Genomic DNA, 18,974 nt, shown 5'->3' on the forward strand with positions numbered 1-18,974 from the left:
TTTATGCTGTTAAACCCAGCATTTTGGGTTTACTATACCCTTAGAAAGGAAACGAAATTTTAAACGGAATTAGAAAAAAGATTCTTGATAAAATCGAGCAGTACGCACACTTTTTCACTGACAAATCGAAGAGTACATAGCCTTACAATTTACAGTGGCCAAGTATGGCACTAAGCAAGAAAACTCTTTCAAACTTCGATGATCCTATTAGGTTGATCCCCCTAATTATCTAATTAGGGAAAGGCCTCTCTTGAGGATTTAAAATTCAAGGTAAGTTCCTTCTAGTACTCAATGTACAACAACTACCATCTGGTGCTTCTGTGTTTGTGATGCATATTTTTGAGCCTTTTCTCAGGTACTGTATGATATAAAATCCAAGTTTCGGTCATTTAACTTCAAGGAAATTCCTTCAGTGCAAATTAACTTCCCTTCTGACGTCTTAACTGTACACAGATAATGCTTACAGATCGCAACCGCGATAATGTTGTTATTTTTAAAACGTTGTTAAAAAGGTAAGTCTGACAACTCAACTTCCAAAATGCACTCCTCTCGCAAAGCCCAAAATGCCAAAGAGGGTAAAGAACCAATCCAGCATCAATGACTACTTCAAGAGGAAACAGGATAAGGTCAGTGACCTTGGTCCAGCTATCTCTCTTCGAACAAACGTCACTGGGTCTGCGATCTGGGTTATGGTTCATATAGGCATAGCAGCGGCTGCAAAAACTATATTCGAAGGATACAGCTGATATGTGGTAGGTAAAGGTATATATATGCATTGGAGGATGCCGGCGTAGTTATCCCAGAAAGGGTTCTACCCCCAACTAGTAAACTGACCGAAGGTCAGAAGTTACAGAAGGAGCTCCGTGAGGAGCTACAGAGACTGAAGTCACTGGAGCAAGAATACCGTGATCAGTACAATGAGAAGAAGGAAAGGTGGACTTCCACACGGAAGGTGTTGGTGGATGAACTCGCAGCTCTTGACCAGTCATACCAGACCGAAATAGAGCCCGATGAGAAAGGGTTGAGTGATGATGATGCGAACTTAGAGGCTGTTGTTGCTGAACTCAAGAGCTTAGTTTGAAAGACTGATACCAACCTAGTTGACATAACAGCGAGCTTGCTATTATTAATATAAGACCAAGACTTCAGCAGCAAAAAGAAAAGTAAGAAAGTAAGAAAGTAAGAAAGTAAGAAAGAAAGAAAGAAAGAACAAAGTGTTCGAGACTGGATGTAGAGGCCACAAAAGGCAGGACATCAGGTGATGTGTCCACAGTAAGAGGACTGCATCTTTGGCATCTCAATATTCCGTCTCTTCCGTCTCGGCTACCATCTCCATCATCCTCATTACCTCCACCATCACCACCATCACTACAACCACTACTACTACCACTACTACTACCACTACTACTACCACTACTACTACCACTACTACTACCACTACTACTACCACTACTACCACTACTACCATGCCCGGTAAGTACCACCTCTGACAATTGCGCATCAATATACACCTATCAACCCATACTTACTGTGTTCTTTTAGCCAACGAAGTGAGTATACTCTTGAATACTTTATATCACTTATTTCCTCGCGTCCCCTCGTCAACAACAGCATTCAATCGAATAGTATACAACACCTCACACTATCATCACAATCTAGCTCATATGTGTTATACTTGCTCCTGATACTAACTAAAGTTTATTGTAGGAGCAGCAGCAGCAGCAGCAGCAACAGCAAGAGCAGCAACAGACCGGGCCGGGGCCCGCCGAAACTGTTAGTACCAGATACCATTGTTTTCATTATGATAGTATCTAATGATATACACATAGACCCCGGAGGAGGCCGCCGCGAAGGCGCAGAGGCGGCGAGAGCTGATGGAGGAGATTTTTCGCCTGGAGGACGAGTATATAGACCATCTCCTAAATGTCGAGGAGAAACAGCGGCGCTGGAATGAGCGGAGGGAGGTGCTGGTGAACGCTCTCGCGGCCGTTGACGAGTACATCCGCCACATGGAGGAAAATGAGTGGGAGGACGATACTGAAGACGCCTGAGAATGAGAACTTCTTTTTTTTTCTTCTTTTTATGAATATACTTTATTACTTCCTGAGTAGATGTAGTCCGCCACATCCCCGTACTAAATGTCGCAAGACCCATACGATCTACGAAGCCTGTAAGAATGCCCCACTGGTGTGCATGACATCCTTCGCCAGTATGGACTCGCTGCAGGAAGGGAATCAAGCGACCATAAAATACCAGTAGAGACCTAGAAGGATGGCTGTTAAGAGAATGATCCCAAGGCAGATACATTACCACTTTCTACCGAGTACACATTCAGCGCAGGGGGCCTTACTTTATAGTATTGGCGGTTGCCGTGGCCGGTTGGCCTTAAAACCTCGCTTTCCAAGTAGCCAGTGTCTTCCCCGGACACTATCATCTTGTCCTCTACGGTGTCTTTTTCTAGGCTGATCCTATCTCTCTCTCTCTCTCTCTCTCCCTTCCTTAAAGCTCGCTTATTTCCGTCAGCACCTCATCTACCCTTCGCTAGGAGATCACCTCATATTATCACGAGTCGATGAGCCGCGAGCCTCTCTGTTCCCATCCGCGTTAGTTCGATCATAATCGGCGACTCTTCAAAGATCCGTACCCATTTTAGACTCAGCCGCTGACCTCTTGCTTTTCTTTAGTGCCATCCCCATTATCCGAGGCTCTCAGTCTCCACGAATCACGTCAATCATCCACGAGAAAGAACTCATCAACATCTGCTACCTCCCTCCACCCGGCATCCCTCTCCATACCACTCCCCTCTCCACACCACTCGCTTCTCATACAACGATGCGAACTACATCATCTCAAGAACACCACTCGTCATAACCAACCACCGTATCAGAGTCCAGCCCATGATCCACAGCAAACAACCAGCCAGCTAGTCCTACCACGCATAACAACCATACTAGCGAGGCTAGTACATATGAACCAGGAGGAGAATCACGATTGAAGTTGAATCATTGTCCAAGAAACGTGTCAGTGCTAATGTTGTTGCAATTCCTTCCAGTAAGCCTTCCTACATTTTGATATCGAGCACTAGAGTTCAGAGTCTCCCGCCAGCGCTGATCTTTGGATCTAGTTCAAGTACTAGGTCGAGCTTTTGTTCCCAAAGCATCAGTCAATAGCAAGCGCCTATGACTCATACTGTACGATATGACTTTATAAGGTTCCATGCAAGGCGCGGTCCATAGACGGGTGGCTGGATCAGGTGTCGACTATTAGCCAGCAGCTTTGTCGGGTTCTCGCTGATATTGAGTTGCGTGTCAGACACTGCATCAGTGTCAGCTAGATAAACATGCTGACTTATTCTTTTCTATGTCAGTACCCCAGGTAACCGTGTTACGCATGTGCTTTTGGTTGCTCCTTCAAAGCGCCGTTGGTTCGATATGGACCATTGGACTAGAAAGCTGGCAAGCAAGTCTACATTGAGCTTGTAGATGTCCCTCCGTCCGGCTTTAGGACCGTACTCTTGCTATAATGATGCTTTCTGACAGCTAGGTCATTTGTATTATTCCAAGACTTATTCTCACAAGAAGTCCGATTTTGTGCTTTAGAGGCTAGGAAGACTATGTCATATTGGCTTGCTGCTCAATGGTATGCGCGTCCTTGGCTGCTGATAGTAAAGAAGATGAGTGCAATACAACAAGTCTTGTCTGGTCGCCGACGAGCGGTTTGGCGGCAGCCACGAGTCTTAAGTTTGAACATATGTCCACTTCAGCGCAACATATCATTCGCTTGCTGCTTCCTGCTTCGTGAAGCCATTCCTGTAGTATCTCAACCGATCATATACCCGTAGCCCAGCCTCTCTGCATCCCCTCATGGTCCAATATGCCTTTTTCGCCACTCCCAGTAGCTTTCGGTATGGTCGTGTTGTGGGACAATGTATCAATCAGCGTGGTCCCGTTGGGGCCTTCTCACGTCTTGTTCTATGTACATCTTGGCGATACAAGTGGTTGTTCACCCCATAGACTGCATAAACGCTTTCTCATCTTAACACATCCGTTACACGTCAATAATACCGGCCCGTTTAGAGGGTCCATGTTCTCTAGATTGCTCAAGACTGATCAACTTTGATTAGCACGAGGAACTTCCACAAACGAGCCACGGGTGTAAGTCACTAACATTGCTCCTTTCCCATTTCCAACCTGCACTTGGCACGCCTATTAAAAGCTGACACAAGCGCCGGTTTGAAGATGACAAAGGTGTCACCGTGGAAGGTTTATGTTAGCTCAAGGTCTCGACTGTAATCTAAATGGGAATTTGCGGGCAAGACAGTGATGCTTTGAGGGTGAGAGTAGCGAGAATTGGGGTCAATTCATATATTGAGTGGATCATACCTACAATAGCCAGCATTACATTTCAGCGCTCATCTTGGTCTCGCTTCTTGGCGATCAACACCGGACACCGCGTGAAGGTGTGAGCATGTGGCTGGGTCACATCGTCCGGCTACTGCACCATAGCCGCACCCTATGATGCAGTACCAGGTTGGCAGATGCCTTCCTGGAGGGCGATGCGTATGCCTTGCATACACTTCAATGACACTCTATGTGTCAATGAAACCCCTTAACGAAGTCCCGTTCTACCATCACAACAGTGGCAGACGGGTTCATGGAAAACTCCCACGTAAACTTCGATATTTGCGGTCGGAGTCTCTTGCTTCTAACAATGGGTGCAATATCACGACCGGCCGTCACCTCAGTTCTCCTTGATCTGGCTCCGGCTTTAACGAGACGGTGTAGTGGGCACGCGATGTCTCTTATCCTCGATGTAATGACAATCACACCGAGGACACATTGTTGTGGCCGACTATGGGTTCACAAGATCTCCCGTCGTCAAGTCCTCAACAAGTCCACAGTTGCTATTGCTGCAAACTATGGGTGCTTTATCCTTGCGTAGTTAACGCATCTGATCCAGCCCTTGCGGCCCTGGATCATCAGTCGTCCGCATGGAGCCATTGTGGGTAAGCGTGTAAAACACTTCAGTCCACCGGCAGCGCGGGTACCTTCAGAGGCGCCATATATTGGTGTCCTCTTCCGACCATAGCCTTTTGCTGTTTCTTGTTGAAACAGCAGACATGACACAAGAGTTTACCTGAGAAGAGGAACTAGAGCAATGCATGCGACTATTGCCCCATGCAAATGTTTCTGAGACTCGAGCTGTTCGCAACAAACTCAAACTGTTCGCAACAAGCCCAAGCTGTTCACAACAGAAATCACCTGTTTGCAACAAGCCCAAACTGTGTTTGCAACAAGCCTAAGCTATGTGCAACAAGCTTTCATCAACTGAAACCACCCACGTCCTCTCCAGCATTCTTCCAGATTGCAAGGTTTCCTGCAATCTTGGCCGAATTCAGTTACAGGAAGGGCCCCTTTGTGCCAGTCAAGACTGTCATGGTTCGGCAGGTACCCGGCATAGTGCCTTTGGCAATTCCTGAACAGAGCAAAGTCTAGCTATAGCTAGACTTTGCTCGGTGCAGCTATCCAAGCGACGGTGTGATCCTACAGAGGTTTCACAGCGGGTATTGCCCAGGTGATCCATATCACCAGGGACAAAACCGCACCCGTCGCCATGAATAGGAGGTAGAGAGCCTCTAAGACTACTCCCCTCTCAAAAAACAATTTGAGGACCACCCTCGCGGCTTGTCAGTCGCCCTACGCAAACTTTGCGCAAAGTGACATTGACATTGACAGTGGATGGATCGCCAATGTGTAAGTGACTATCACTTCTTCGATCTTGGCATCACCATCGACATCGCCGGGGTTAAAGAGACTCTTCTCATCCCTGACGCTACCACTGTCATCGACTCCAAGCTATAGTGAATGCCGCTGGCATTCAAGCTTGTCGTTTGGTGACGACTTAGCATTGTGGACTCTGTCCAACTTGCTATTCTCACCCAGTATTCTGGGTCACTGACCCGGAACACTTTGGATGATGAAGCCGATATACACTGTATACTCAGCTCGTCGTCTAGTGACAGATTTAGCGTGCTGGACCCTTGGCCAGCCTGCTATTCTCATCCATGTTTCTGGGTCACTGACCCGGATACACTTTGGATGAGAAAGCTGATATACCTTGTATACCAAGCTCTCTGTCGTGTGATGAAACAGTGTGCTGGACCTCTTGGCCAGCCTGCATTTCCAGATGAAACTCAATACACATGTATCAAGCCGCCGTCTAGCGACGTATCATCCTGCTGGACACCTTGGCCCAGCTTGCAGTTCTTGATGAAGCTGACATACACTGTATATCAAGCTCGCCGTCTAACGACATATCAGCGTGCTGGACCTCTTGGCCAGCCCGCATTCTTATCCGGTCTTCTGGGTCACTGACCCGGAAGCGCCTTTGGATAAGAAACTTGATATACAACCAGTATATCAAGCTCTCAGTCATGTGATGAAGAAGTATGCTGGAAGCACTCCAGCTACTATCACCAACACTCGTCCATTCCATCGTCTGGGTCCTTGACCCGAAACAATTTCTTGGACGAAAGGGCTGATATGCTTCAAGCATAACGAACCCACCGTCTGGTACCACACGACAACATACTCGCCCAATTTGTGATCTGGTCTTCTAGCCCGGACACGTTATTTGGACGAGTGAAGTTGTACCCAAGGTACCCCGTGACCTTTGTCAAGTCGTCAGCGATAATATACTTCTTAGATTATATTGACTTGCCTTTTCTGCTGTTCTTCCAATATTTGGAATTCCCGAAGAGGCCAGAGGTCTGAGGTGGTGGTGGACGGCTGATTCCATAATTGTTAGCCTAGGTCGCAGTATGCCAACAAGCAAAAATAAACACGCAAGATTGTCATAAAAGTGTTGCATTTCATTTTCCATCGGTGAGTTGAGGGGAAGGCAAAACCTGTGAAGCAAAGATACATAGTAAGAGAGTAGCAAAGAAGACTTACATTTTTTTCTGGCTACTCCCAATAGAAGCAGCCCCTCAGCTAGTCATGATACCATGACTCGCCAGGCAAGATGATGGGGGAGGGGAGTACAGAAGGGAAGTACATGAGGGTAACGAGAGAGAGAAGGAGAGGTGAAGGAGAAGAGGAGAGAGTAGATGATGGGGGAGGGGAATACAGGAGGGTGATGAGAGAAAGAAGGAGAGATGAAGGGGAAGAGGAGAGCGTGATGAAAGAGATGAGACGAAAGAAAAAATGGGATGAAGGAACAGATGAGATGGAAGAAAAAATGAGATGGTGGAAGATATGAGATGGGGGAAGAGATGAGATGGAGGTGGGGAACGAGGTGAGGTGAAGATGAGAGGAAACAAGCGAGCAAGAAGAGAAGAATCATGGCCCAACACCCCGTGACCGCCCAAAAAAGACACCATTTCACGTCACTTAGAAATATATTGGCGGGGCAGCCACTGTGACTGTAATCGAACAGTATTGTCAAATGCATGGTACCATTGCCTGGTCCCACTAAGTTGATAGTAGTCACAATAAATCTGCATCATATCCCTGTATCCTAAGATACAAAGTATTGGACAGCAAACTGTTTATGTAGTTGCTCGATGGTCGACTTTTCCGACTGTCTCTTCCCCTACTACATGCAATACGAAGAATAACACGCGCAGTAAAATAAGATTGTCGTACTTCAGGCTGTGGTGTCCTGATATAACCTGCTACATGCATCAAGAATATGTGAGATGTGCTATTCTTGTACTCACTACTGTCATTTGCGGCTTTGCCCAGTCATCTACCTCTGTATCTGTCTAAGCTCAACCAAAACCACATCACCTCCTCTGTAAGGCTCCTCCGTCTTCCCTCTTGGGGCACTCTGTCCCGTATCATGCGAGTTATGGCTCTGCATCGAGAGTGCAGAATGATTATGCTTGTCTCTATCGCTGAATTGTCCGTAGCCATGATGATATAGTAGCACAACTCGACATTTGAATCACCCGCTCTGCTGAGTGGGCAGCAATATATTATTTGGGTATCGAATCCCTCCTTGTGTCATCCTCATTGTCCTCAGTTCCCAATTGTCCGACATATGAGGTCATTTCTCCCCAACCAAGCTTGTCTAACCCCCCATAGGCTACCCATGTTCTGGTTGTTTCTATTTGCACGGAACTCTTTCCAAGCATTCCTATTAGAATATCTGCAGTATAACAATCAACCTCTACATTCTTTGAGGCAAGTATGGTAAGCTCCTGAAAACTCCCAACCAACTATCCCGTCCATATTCGCATCGGGAGTCTTTGGAGGAGGCGCCTCTTCCATCTCCTCCGGAGCTTCCTGAGGAGGCTCAGGTCCTGATACGGGCAGTCGTTGGAGAGCTGATGGTTTCTGCTACCGCTTCGGTTCAAGTAGAGCGGCTAAGCTTGCGAGGTCTACCTGAGCGAGGCAGAGATTCTAGTTGTTGTAATTTTGAAAGTCTTCTTTTTTGCGATAAGCTGTTGAGTGCGAGACGCTAAATAATGGGCTAGTTTCACGATTTGCGCTGATTTCTGTTCCAAAAGACCTCAATTTGGTGGTGTGGTGGAAGGTGGAAGGTGTTGGGTGTTTTTTTAGACGCGTGACGCGGGAGCGGAATGTCCTGAGACTTTTTGAGCAACTAATGTATGTCAAGGATAGGATTTTGTTCCACATAGTCTGAGGAAACGTATTAGAAATTGTGTCAAGAGCCATAGAAATATAGCTGACTGTTACCGTTCTTTTCGTCAATGATTATTCGTTCATGTGGAAGCTGTGGCCCTGATAACTCCTCCTCCATCCCGGGTTGCTGGTCTTGTACCCGTCGTAAACCAGTAGAAAAGCTGCATACTCGGCCAACTTCTGTAACGCAATATTATGTTATGTCAAGACGAAGGGTCAAATATATATGGAGTTGATCTATTCAGATCTCAAGGGGTTGGGTGGTTGGTTGGTTGGAAGAGGTGTTGGTCAGAGACCACGCGGGAAGAAGAGGCGAAGGATCAGCTGACAGCTGCCTGGCTGCAGTGAATGTCTCAACATATTACGGCCGAGGTAATCGATCTTCACAGTTTTTTGGTCCTTCCCCAAGGCCTTTGAAAAGTATAAGAGAATTTCACCCCCAGCGCAGCATCAACGATAGGGAAGACTTCAGAGAACTTGGTCAGCGATGAAAATTCGGAAAGGGCTCTCAAAATGATCGCTCACCTCCCAGAGTTGATTGTATAAGAGAAAACCTGTCCCCAGCATAGGAACAACAAGAGGATCCCGCAACAATGCAGGAAAATATACTAAATGGAATCACCCCCATACCGTCTATCAACACTGAAGACTTAGGGAAAACTTGGTCAGCAATGAAATTCGGAAAGGACTCTTGAAAGGATCGACCACCCACCAGAGTTGATCTTGATATGACTGAAGTGTATTTCGGTTAAAGTCTGCTTAGAGAGCGCCATGAGGACGAGATAAGTGTAGCTCGGTGTGTTCTGAAAATGACTCGGCGTCACACCTCTAGACTACGCTGAGCTATGAGTTTTGGAATTAATGGGTCCGGTCAAAGCTCAAATATCTCACTGGAGCAGCTTATTTAGTTGAAGAAACATGTCGAAGCGCTATCTTCGAGACCAAGAACAACATATTGCGTCTATCCGGAGACTAGACGAAGAGATATGCTCACATATGGGCCCCTCAAACCACACGCTGTAGGAATAGGCTCAGACTGAAGTTGGCCTCGAAGTCGTCCCACTAGCAACAGCTCATCAGAATTATATAGTATGATGGCTAAAAGCAAAACAAAGTCATGCAGGAAACCGCCGCGTTGATGCTTTTCGATTTGTTTATCGCGTCGGAGTAAAGGTACAGGTGTGGGAAAACCACACGAAGGGGTTGTAGCTGGAAGCGAGATCACAACAAAGACATCTTGAGCGCTAGAAACACAGCAAAGATCTTGGAGTTTGCAGAGAGGAAAGCGTGAGTTTTTATGGCGAAAAGTAAACAGGAAACTGTCGTATTGGTGCTTGCGACGGCGAGATGCGTTCCGTTGCTTGTTGTATTGGAGTAAGAGTAAAGGTATGAAAAAGCACACAAAGGGGTTGTAGACGAAAGCAAGATAACATAAAGGCTATCTTGAGCGCTACAAACACAACACAGAAAGGATTTCTCCAGGCACGACCTACAGCGGGAACCAAAAGGAAGCAGAATAATGCAGCGAAAGTGTGTTGTATTGCTTTCTAGGAACCCCGCAGCAGCGCGAGCGCGAAAAGGGGAGTGACTGCCTCAACAAAATTCTTATAAAGGTTCAAAGATAGAAAGTGTGAACTAGAGGAAGTAGAATAGTGACGGGAGGAAACTGCAGGTGTGACAATGACCAGCAAGGCTGATGCTGGGCCGGGCTAAGCAACGATCAAAGTAACAGCGTTACTCCATTTGTGGCTATCACCGACACCGAGCGCTTCATCGGTAATGCCGCCAAGCACCACACAATACTGTACTCGATTCTAAGCGCCCGATTAGTCTTAACGTGATAGCAACATTCATAAAAAAGCGTGGTGCGGACGTTTCTGAGGATGAGGACTTTTAAATATGAGGTTGGATGGGATTTGCTACGATTTTCTGGGTGTTTATAGAGTTTGACAGTCATGCGAAATGAAGACTTGGCTTTGATGATTACAAATTACTAGTAACCGGAGAACAAGAAATCTTAAATATAAGATTAGATAGAAGACACCAGTCATCTATAAACTCAACAATTATCATAAATACACAGACACTCAGTATTCTATGGTAGAACTTTACCAATATAAGACTATCTATCTACTAACTGTGACAACTGGTCACATAACCAACAAACTTAGTAAATTAAAGCTTTATAAGACATGCACATTCTGAGTCTGTTAACTCAGAATTCTAGTCTTTTACTGAATAATCTAACAAAATAACTCCTGAAGCGCATCAGGCGGGATCGTGACACTTAACTGTACCAACATACACGAGGAAGTGCTTGACTTCCATTTGAGGTCACTCTGCATCAGGTCATGCTTCTAACAAAAGCTTATTTATATGCGGCAATAACCACCTTAGTCAAATAGAGCTGAATATAGAAGCCACCATCCTGAGCACCTGCCTTATATTCTTTATGTTTATAAGTCCTGTAAGACAATCAACAGAAGTTCCGATGAACCTCTTCCCTGTCCCACACATCAAATACTCAGACAAGCTAACGCATCATTCTTTTTCAAAAGCCAGGTTCATCGTGTGCCCGCCGTCCCGGAAAGGTTTTGGAGGATATACTTCGCTACTTCGAGAAGATCGAGACGCAAAGAGCAGGAAGAGTCCCTATCCTTTTATGAATTGAACCTCAGATCAAATGATCTTAGTTCTATTTTGGATTCGAGAGGGGACTGGTAGTCCTGCAATGCGTGGCCTGTACAAAAGATCCAGGTGATCCTGGACAGATAGTAGACAGTCTATCAGGCAGCCTTGCGCACTGCTACTCACCAAAGTGAGACTTTTTGACTGTGACTGGGCCGATGTCGCTAATACCATCGCAGCGTTCCGGATTGTGGTATATTACTTCAGGTGTTGTGTCTCACAAATGCGTGAATTGACACCATTCCATATATCGCTGGAACACAAGACAGTAAGGCGCTGTACCTTAGCTGTATACATGGCCATGATAGATAGATAGATAGATAGATAGATTGGGTTACCCTAATATAGCGCGTCCAGGGCGCTCTTGCAGGGCGCCTGCGGCCTGAGCGAGCCTCCGAGCTGCGAATCTAACGTACAGGACCCTATTCCTTCCCTATTCCCTTCCTATATAGAACCCTCGTAATCTTACAGTATCGCTCAAATACCGTGATTTAAACATGAAGCTATCCCCAGATTCAATCTGACCAATCAGAGCGCGCGTAGCAGTTCTACATGGCCATGATAACATCATTACTTGTCTCCTTATTAATGCCAAGATAAACTCGTGCTTGCTCAACAGTTGCTACCACCCCGACCGGGTGATGGAACTTCAAGATCTTGTGCGCCAGTATGAGCGCAATGGCTACTTTGACGAGCTCATTGCGGTTCTGGAGGCTGGCCAGGGTCTGGAACGGGCGCATATGGGCATGTTCACCGAATTGGGCATTGCCCTCTCTAAGTACCACCCCATCATCTTAGGGATGTTAATGCGAGACCAGAAGAGCTTGAGATGTTCTATCACCCGGTCGGGGTGGTACTTAGAGAGGGCAATGCCCAATTCGGTGAACATGCCCAAGATGATTCGGGCCTGCGAGAATGCAAGTCTCTGGCCGGAGCTGGTCTTCTTGTACTGCCACTATGATGAGTGGGACAACGCTGCATTGGCAATGATGGAGCGTGCTGCCGATGCCTGGGAGCACCACTCGTTCAAGGACCTAGGTTTGTATAATAAACCGCCCCCACTGACAGCAAGGTGGCCAACCTGGAGATCTACTACTCCTTTGCCCTGTTAGCTGCGGACCTCAAACTCTCGTTCTGGAGAGACCCAATTTTCCAGTCAACTGTAGAAAGTTAGCCACCCTGGATTTTAAGTATATTTGAGGTCTTGTTTGCTCACGAGGACAAACGGCCATCCTTCTGCTTCGCACATGGTAGACAGGATTTCAACAAAATCTAGAAACTGGGTAAAGATGACTATCTTGTCCGAGGATTCCTGGGCAAACCACTCTGTAAGAATTTCGCGTATCTTCGTGAGTTTTGCACTAGGCATATGCTGGGCACACGCTCTAATCCAGTCCGTATCCTTGTCAGCGTCTGGCTCTTCATCCGTTTCGTCTGCTTGTAGCGCCGTGATCTGGCGAATGTTGCTCCTAGCTTGTTTCTTGGTTGTGGTTCTCTTTCGGCGCTGCTTTCCAATCTTCAGCCGCTGACTTGATGCGCTTACTATGCCTGCTGTCGCCTATCTTCCATAATTCTGTGCGTGATTCTGTCATTATCGTGGTAGAGCTCAAGCATAGAAGATCCCAATGATATTGTCCTCGGTAAGCCGCGGATCGTCGTGTGTTAAACCGAAGTACTTGTAAGCATTGATCACGTCGCCATCAGTGTATTTGCTGTCGGCATGAGCCACTTGAAATGGCTTGGTCAATGGCGTCAGCTTAGTAGCCCCCTCTAAGACTACATATCGCCTTGAGGCATTTCAGGTATGTAGTAGTAGTAGTAGTAGTAGTAGTAGTAGTAGTAGTAGTAGTAGTAGTAGTAGTAGTATTTATATACCCGATATAGCCGGCCTTTACTAGTGGCCCTGCTGTGCGCGTTCTTTCGGGTGTATAGGACCAGGGTCTCGGTTGAACCCGAACATTGGGCGAGAAAAACCTTTTTATCCCCATTGTCACCCTAAGTAGGATAACGGACAACGGCTTGTCCGAAGGCGGCAGTTTGCAACGTACCTACCCGATTGGGAGGTAGAGGCAGGCATTTCCTTTTCTTCCGTTAGTTAGCCTTAGTAACAGAGAATGAACAACTATCTGCTTTGAATGAATCCTCTTCTTGTGTTCGTTGCTTAGATCTAGATCAGTTGCTCCAGTACAGAGCACTGAAGAGCGCAGTGCTTCCTTCCAGCTTAGCCTGACAATTACTTGTATAGATATCTAAAGCTTTATTTAATATATCTTTAATTTTCTGTTAAATTCAATTATTTATATAAGTTACTGAGTATCAGTCTGTTCTTAGCTAGATTTGTATAATAAACTGCTTCTACTGACAGGTCCGGCAGTGTCGGGTAGTTGGAGGGGGCTCTGGAATAGGACCCCCAGCTATTAACAAGATTACTGTTTTGTTCTGTTTCCACTAATGGGTACCCATAAGCTTCGTAGTTGTTCCGCCGAGAAGTACCAGAATTATTCTTCCTCGGAGGCTTGATCCGAGGGTGTAAAGTTCGCAGACGTCGAAAAGGAAGCTTTGGCTGAGCAGAGCTGACATTGTAAGGGTCAGCGATGGGCTTGAGGCTGTGGGCATTCGAGGAATCCAGAATGATGATAGCTTCGCTCTTACCTTGTTCTCAGAGGTTGCCCAATATCTCATCTGACGATGGAATGTCCGGTTTCTTTAGCCATTCCTCAGTAAAGACAATAGATGGCTGGGCAAGGTACTCTCTGACGTCTTTATTAACTAACAGATAGGTATCTATATCTCTCTCTGACAGTCGGGGATCTGAGCAAGGAATCCCGGCCTGATAGTAATTCCCTGAATCTATATTGATAAGGCTTGAAGGATTCAAAAATAATTCAACAAGAGAATATCAAACTCTTAGTTGTGCAAATGGCTATATTGTAAATCTTAATATAAAAGAATTAGAGATTGTAACCACAAGAGTAGTAAAAGCTTTATGAGCTGCTTTGTATGGGAAGGAGTTGTGGAGAGATCTCGAAGCGATGAGGAACTGGAGGGGAAAAGTGAGAAGTAGGAAGGAACATACCCTGTGATTTATACTGCAATTCCTAGAGACAGTAAGATTGTAAACCATGAGTGCCCCATATTCGCAGAGATGGGAGAATGAGATGACAAGTTGGTGTAAAGTATGATATAAATGGGGATAAGAAGAGGAGAGGTAACAAGCCACCCCGTGGCCTTCCAAAAAGAGCAACTCTTGACTTCGCCTAGAAAGATAGTCGCATGGCAGTCACTACAACTGTGTTGAGTGTTCACTTCGAGCAAGCACATCCCCGGTGGCCTTGATGGTTGCCTCAGATACCAGAATCCTCGATCATGGAAAATTCAGATTCCACCCCCCTTCATAAACCGGCGAACCGCAAGGCTGTCGTTAGGGGAACAAGTTAAGATAGGATTTGCTACGATTTTCTGGGAGTTTCTAGAATTTGACAGCCATGCCACATGAAGACTTGGCTTTGATAATTACAAAGCACTAGTAGCTCATCCATGTAGTAGAGGGGAGGGTAACAGTCCTGCCAAAGTTGACACCCCGTGTCAACATGTGTATTGTGATGGATTTGTCCCGAGAAAAGGGAACCTTACAAAGACAAAGAGGGATGATCTACCAGACACGAGATGTTTATGAGGTTGACAGAAGTCTTGTATATTCACAGGAACAGAGAAAAGTAGTATATATGTACAGGAACTATACAGGAGTTTCGTACATCCCACTAAAATTATTGAGTTTGAAGTAGAACGCCTTCCAACAAGAAAAGGAATAAGCCATGGAAGACCGTCGATATGTCTGACGATGGCGGAAGTAGCGTATATAGACTGATCCTTGAGGATCAGAATCTGGACTTATTCCTGCCCACAGAACACTATCCGAGTGACCCAGTGGGTTGTATTGAGGCTGTATAATAATGTTTTCAGACTGTAATCCCCCAAGAATGCCTTTCTGTGGTCTCAATATTCAGTCTGGGTGAAGCATATCATGGATTTCCTGTCCAGACTGAAGAGTGCAGTGTTTCCTTCTAGCTTAGCCTAATAATCACTCGTATAGATATTCAAAGCTTTGTCTAATATATCTTTAATTCTCTATTAAATTAAATTAGTATTATAAGTTACTGAGCATCAGCCTGTCCTTGGCTAGATTTATATGATAAACTACCTTTACTGATAGGTCCGGCAGCACCGGGCAGTTAGAGGGGGCTCTGGGATGGGACCCCCGGCTATTAAGAAGATTACTGTTTTGTTCTGCTTCTATATTGGGAATATACTGTTCTAGCAGACCAAAGTCTTTTTCTTCAGCCTATTTAAAGTCTTTCTCAGAGCTGTTATTATGCTATATAAAAAATCTATATCTATTTATAAATTAGACCTCAGATTAAATAATCTCAGTCAGTTTTATTTTAGATTTTAAAAGAGACTGGTAGTCCTGCAATACATAGCCTATATAAAAGATTCAGGTGAGTTTAGATAAAGCTAAATAAGAATAAAACAAAGCTTCTCATTTTTTTACTTTAATTTGAAATAGATTGCTGGTCCTGGACAGATAGTAGATAGTCTATTCTGTGAAACCTTACCCCGGTTCCTGAAACAGATAGGAACACCTGTGGTATTGGAACTTGCTGATAATAATAATCATTTCTTCCAGTCATGCTTAGTTCCTTCAACTGTTACTTATCAGCGGGTTCGCAAGGAGCCGTGCGGCTGGATCATTCATAGTTTCTTCTCCGTCTCATTGTCGTCTGGCAAGCCCTCCAGTACAGGCAGCCTTGCGCACTACCACTCACCAAAGTGAGTCTTTTTGACTGTGACTGGGTGGTGAGGGCTCCAATATTAGAACTCGGTCTAAGATGTGATAAGGGATTAATTTTACCTGGCGCTTCCTTCAAATTTCTTATATCTCTGTTATTCACTACCTGCTTAGACTCCTCCAGCTGCTTCGGCGGGAACCTTTGCTTTGTCTCCCCAGCTGACAGAACAGCCGGGTGCCCCGTCCGCTCCCGGCCCCTTTAGATTTAGAATATGGGGAGAATACACCATTCATACCTTAGCATTGTAAGGATGTAGATGAGATATAATGCAAAAGGAAGAGCAAAAGACAATTTCAATTTGTTATTTCAATGTTAGTTACATGCAGGAAAGTAAAGGCAGCAGACGAAGTACGGATCGGCTAGTCCGCTCTCCTCTAAAGAATCGGGCTTCGAGGCTCTGCCTGGCTTTGTCTTCCTTGGTGCGTTCGGTAGTACTATAATCGATTCATAGGCAGACGCTTGTTATCCCATTTACAAGATGAGATATCCGCTCTGTGCGACTATCACCATTGGCATGGAGAGTCAAAAGACTATCTCATTTTTTGTCGCCTCAATACCTCAAACATAGCATTTGTCTTCAATATGATTTCCACATATCCATCGACCTGGCTTTTCCGGGCGGCTAGCAACACAGTTTTGGTCTACTTGGCAAAGCAATTGCTCTATTGTATCGTACCGCAAGCATACTTGATACGGCCGGATTAAATTGCGACATAGTATAGAATGCATACCCAAGATTGTACATAAGATGGCTGCAGTTCACATGCTTGGTCCATTTGACCTTCTAAGGCTAGTAAAAATTGATGGTAAGCGGGAGAGGTTTGGGATAAAGTCTGAATGATCGCTTACTATATTTATTGGGACATTCACCGAACAAGACCATCAGATCATCCCTTCCTCCTCCCCTACGGCTCCTCCGTCTTCCCCCTCGGGGCACCCTGTCCCGTATTCTGCGAGTTATGGCTCTGCATCGAGAGTGCAGAATGGTTATGCTTGTCTCTATCGCTGAATTGTCCGTTCAGCAGGATTGGTCTTTCGAGAGACGCATAATCACGCGGAGGGAGTCCCCCAGCGCGCCACCGAGGACCCGGTGATTGTCTTTTCAATTTGGTGTAAAAGGTCCAGAATGACGCCAGGCAAGCCATCATGATCGCTGTTCGCATAGTCAGATATAATTCCACATGTTCCAAGTCAACTGTATTTCGAGAAGACTTACCAACACAAATCTCGATCGCGTTCCAGAAGACCAGCCATGCAGGGCTCAAGATCCCCGTTCCTGAGACACTCAGCTCAAGTCGCACCAGCGCTATGATGATGATAAACGCCGTTAGAAAACTGACACCTATCAAGGCGAGCTTTCTCCGAATGTCGATTTTAACTCTCCACATGACGTGACCAGAGAGAATGATAACTATATAACGAAGAGATGATTAGCTGAAGTAAATGCGAGAGTGTTGAAAGGACGTACTAGCTGCATCAGATACAATATCCATACTCGTCGAGACCTTTAGGCTCACCCGTTCATACCAGATCGAATACGCACTCGCACAAGCCTCTGTCACAGCGCGGTTAACTTTAGCACTAGTAGGAGGAAAAGAATGAAACTGACCAATGCTATCCTCAAAGGAAGCCATCTCACATGCATAGTCCAGGACACCCAGTGTACCCCCATAGCAGGCGATAACAAATGCCAAAACCACCCACCAGAGGATGCGTTGTGCACGAAAACGATTTCCCAGATGTCGGAAGAAGAAAATGAAGGACAGCTTGACCGACCACAGACTAGTATACGAGAGGAGGTATCCGGCCAGCTGCCCACGCAGGTATCGCACCTGGATGGCGGCAATGTTTTCTGGCAAGTTGGAGTAATCGATTGAGCCTGTGGTAAGGGTTGTTATATAGAACATCTGCTTATAGCATACCGACCACACGATGCAATTGGCAAGAGATAGCACCCAAGCCGTTAAGATCAGGGCATCGTGTGTGTGCCATTTCCTGTCGACAAGATATTGGAGGAGCAGCCGAATAAGGACGAAGAAGAACGTGATGGTCTGACAGACCCAAAGCACGGCCTTGTGGGGGAGAAATAGCAGTCAGCCAGCCAAGCTTAAGGTAGAAGCTTCAGGCTAAGGCGGGAGGAGTCCCTCAGACATACCACAAATGTAGCCTCATCGATATAGTTATTCGCCATGGCACGTCAAAGTATACGCCTCTGGGAATACGAGATCCAACGCAGCTTCTTCGCAGTGGACTGCGACGGGAATGGAGGGGCAGATAGCTGAATATACTATACGTCCGGAGACGCAGCGCTGGTCAGCCTTGGCCCACAGCATTCCGTCCTTATGCAACTAACGAGCGATGTATGCAGCTGGAAAGACTTCGCTGCACCGCCCCATCCATTCCGATACTGCAACAGTCGCCCGGATTGTAAGCATCCGCACGCCCTGTGTAATACTTTTGCAGATGTAAGCGCCCCAACCTTTGAGGGTACATTGCACTGCGGGCTATGAATAGCTGAGAGACAATCATTGGCAGCGTAAGATTCTTGAGCTTACACATAGCAAGGGAGGCGGGGCGACGAGTAAGCATTGTCGGAGTAGATGCATAGCGGGACAGTGTTCGTTTCGAAAATTACAAGCATCTAAGCAGCTCATCAGCCGTCATACACTATCTGTATTTGAAGTACAGCTAGCCAGCCTGATGTCTCGCATCCCCACGAGGCTGTCTCACTAAAGTAGTGTTAGGCTGTTAGCTATCGAGATCGGAGCATTTGTAAGCACTAACAACC

The 18,974-nt window shown here is 46.0% G+C and overlaps 4 protein-coding genes across 4 annotated transcripts; 3 read left to right on the plus strand and 1 right to left on the minus strand.

Moving 5' to 3' along the window:
• Window positions 1-563: 563 nt before the first annotated feature.
• BO85DRAFT_515617 (uncharacterized protein) lies at window positions 564-2,051 on the plus strand (the record flags this gene model as incomplete). Its single annotated transcript, XM_025664793.1, has 5 exons — window positions 564-692; window positions 757-762; window positions 845-1,075; window positions 1,708-1,773; window positions 1,830-2,051. 5 exons carry the CDS (start codon window positions 564-566, stop codon window positions 2,049-2,051), a joined length of 654 nt encoding a protein of 217 aa, XP_025520976.1.
• Window positions 2,052-6,618: 4,567 nt separating this feature from the next.
• BO85DRAFT_444399 (uncharacterized protein) lies at window positions 6,619-7,285 on the plus strand. The gene is made up of 3 exons (XM_025659007.1): window positions 6,619-6,670; window positions 6,721-6,788; window positions 6,954-7,285. Exon 3 carries the CDS (start codon window positions 7,024-7,026, stop codon window positions 7,258-7,260), a length of 237 nt encoding a protein of 78 aa, XP_025520977.1. The 5' UTR covers window positions 6,619-6,670; window positions 6,721-6,788; window positions 6,954-7,023; the 3' UTR covers window positions 7,261-7,285.
• Window positions 7,286-11,977: 4,692 nt separating this feature from the next.
• Window positions 11,978-14,022, plus strand: BO85DRAFT_482907 (CLH domain-containing protein; the record flags this gene model as incomplete). Its single annotated transcript, XM_025663128.1, has 2 exons — window positions 11,978-12,378; window positions 13,923-14,022. The coding sequence occupies 2 exons, from the start codon at window positions 11,978-11,980 to the stop codon at window positions 14,020-14,022; spliced, it is 501 nt and encodes a 166-aa protein (XP_025520978.1).
• Window positions 14,023-17,091: 3,069 nt separating this feature from the next.
• On the minus strand, window positions 17,092-18,377 carry BO85DRAFT_361040 (uncharacterized protein; the record flags this gene model as incomplete). Its single annotated transcript, XM_025655576.1, has 5 exons — window positions 17,092-17,339; window positions 17,403-17,597; window positions 17,655-17,741; window positions 17,796-18,258; window positions 18,342-18,377. 5 exons carry the CDS (start codon window positions 18,375-18,377, stop codon window positions 17,092-17,094), a joined length of 1,029 nt encoding a protein of 342 aa, XP_025520979.1.
• Between the last annotated feature and the right edge of the window lie 597 nt (window positions 18,378-18,974).

Source organism: Aspergillus piperis (genome assembly GCF_003184755.1).
Source record: "Aspergillus piperis CBS 112811 unplaced genomic scaffold BO85scaffold_1, whole genome shotgun sequence".
Taxonomy (NCBI): domain Eukaryota; kingdom Fungi; phylum Ascomycota; class Eurotiomycetes; order Eurotiales; family Aspergillaceae; genus Aspergillus; species Aspergillus piperis.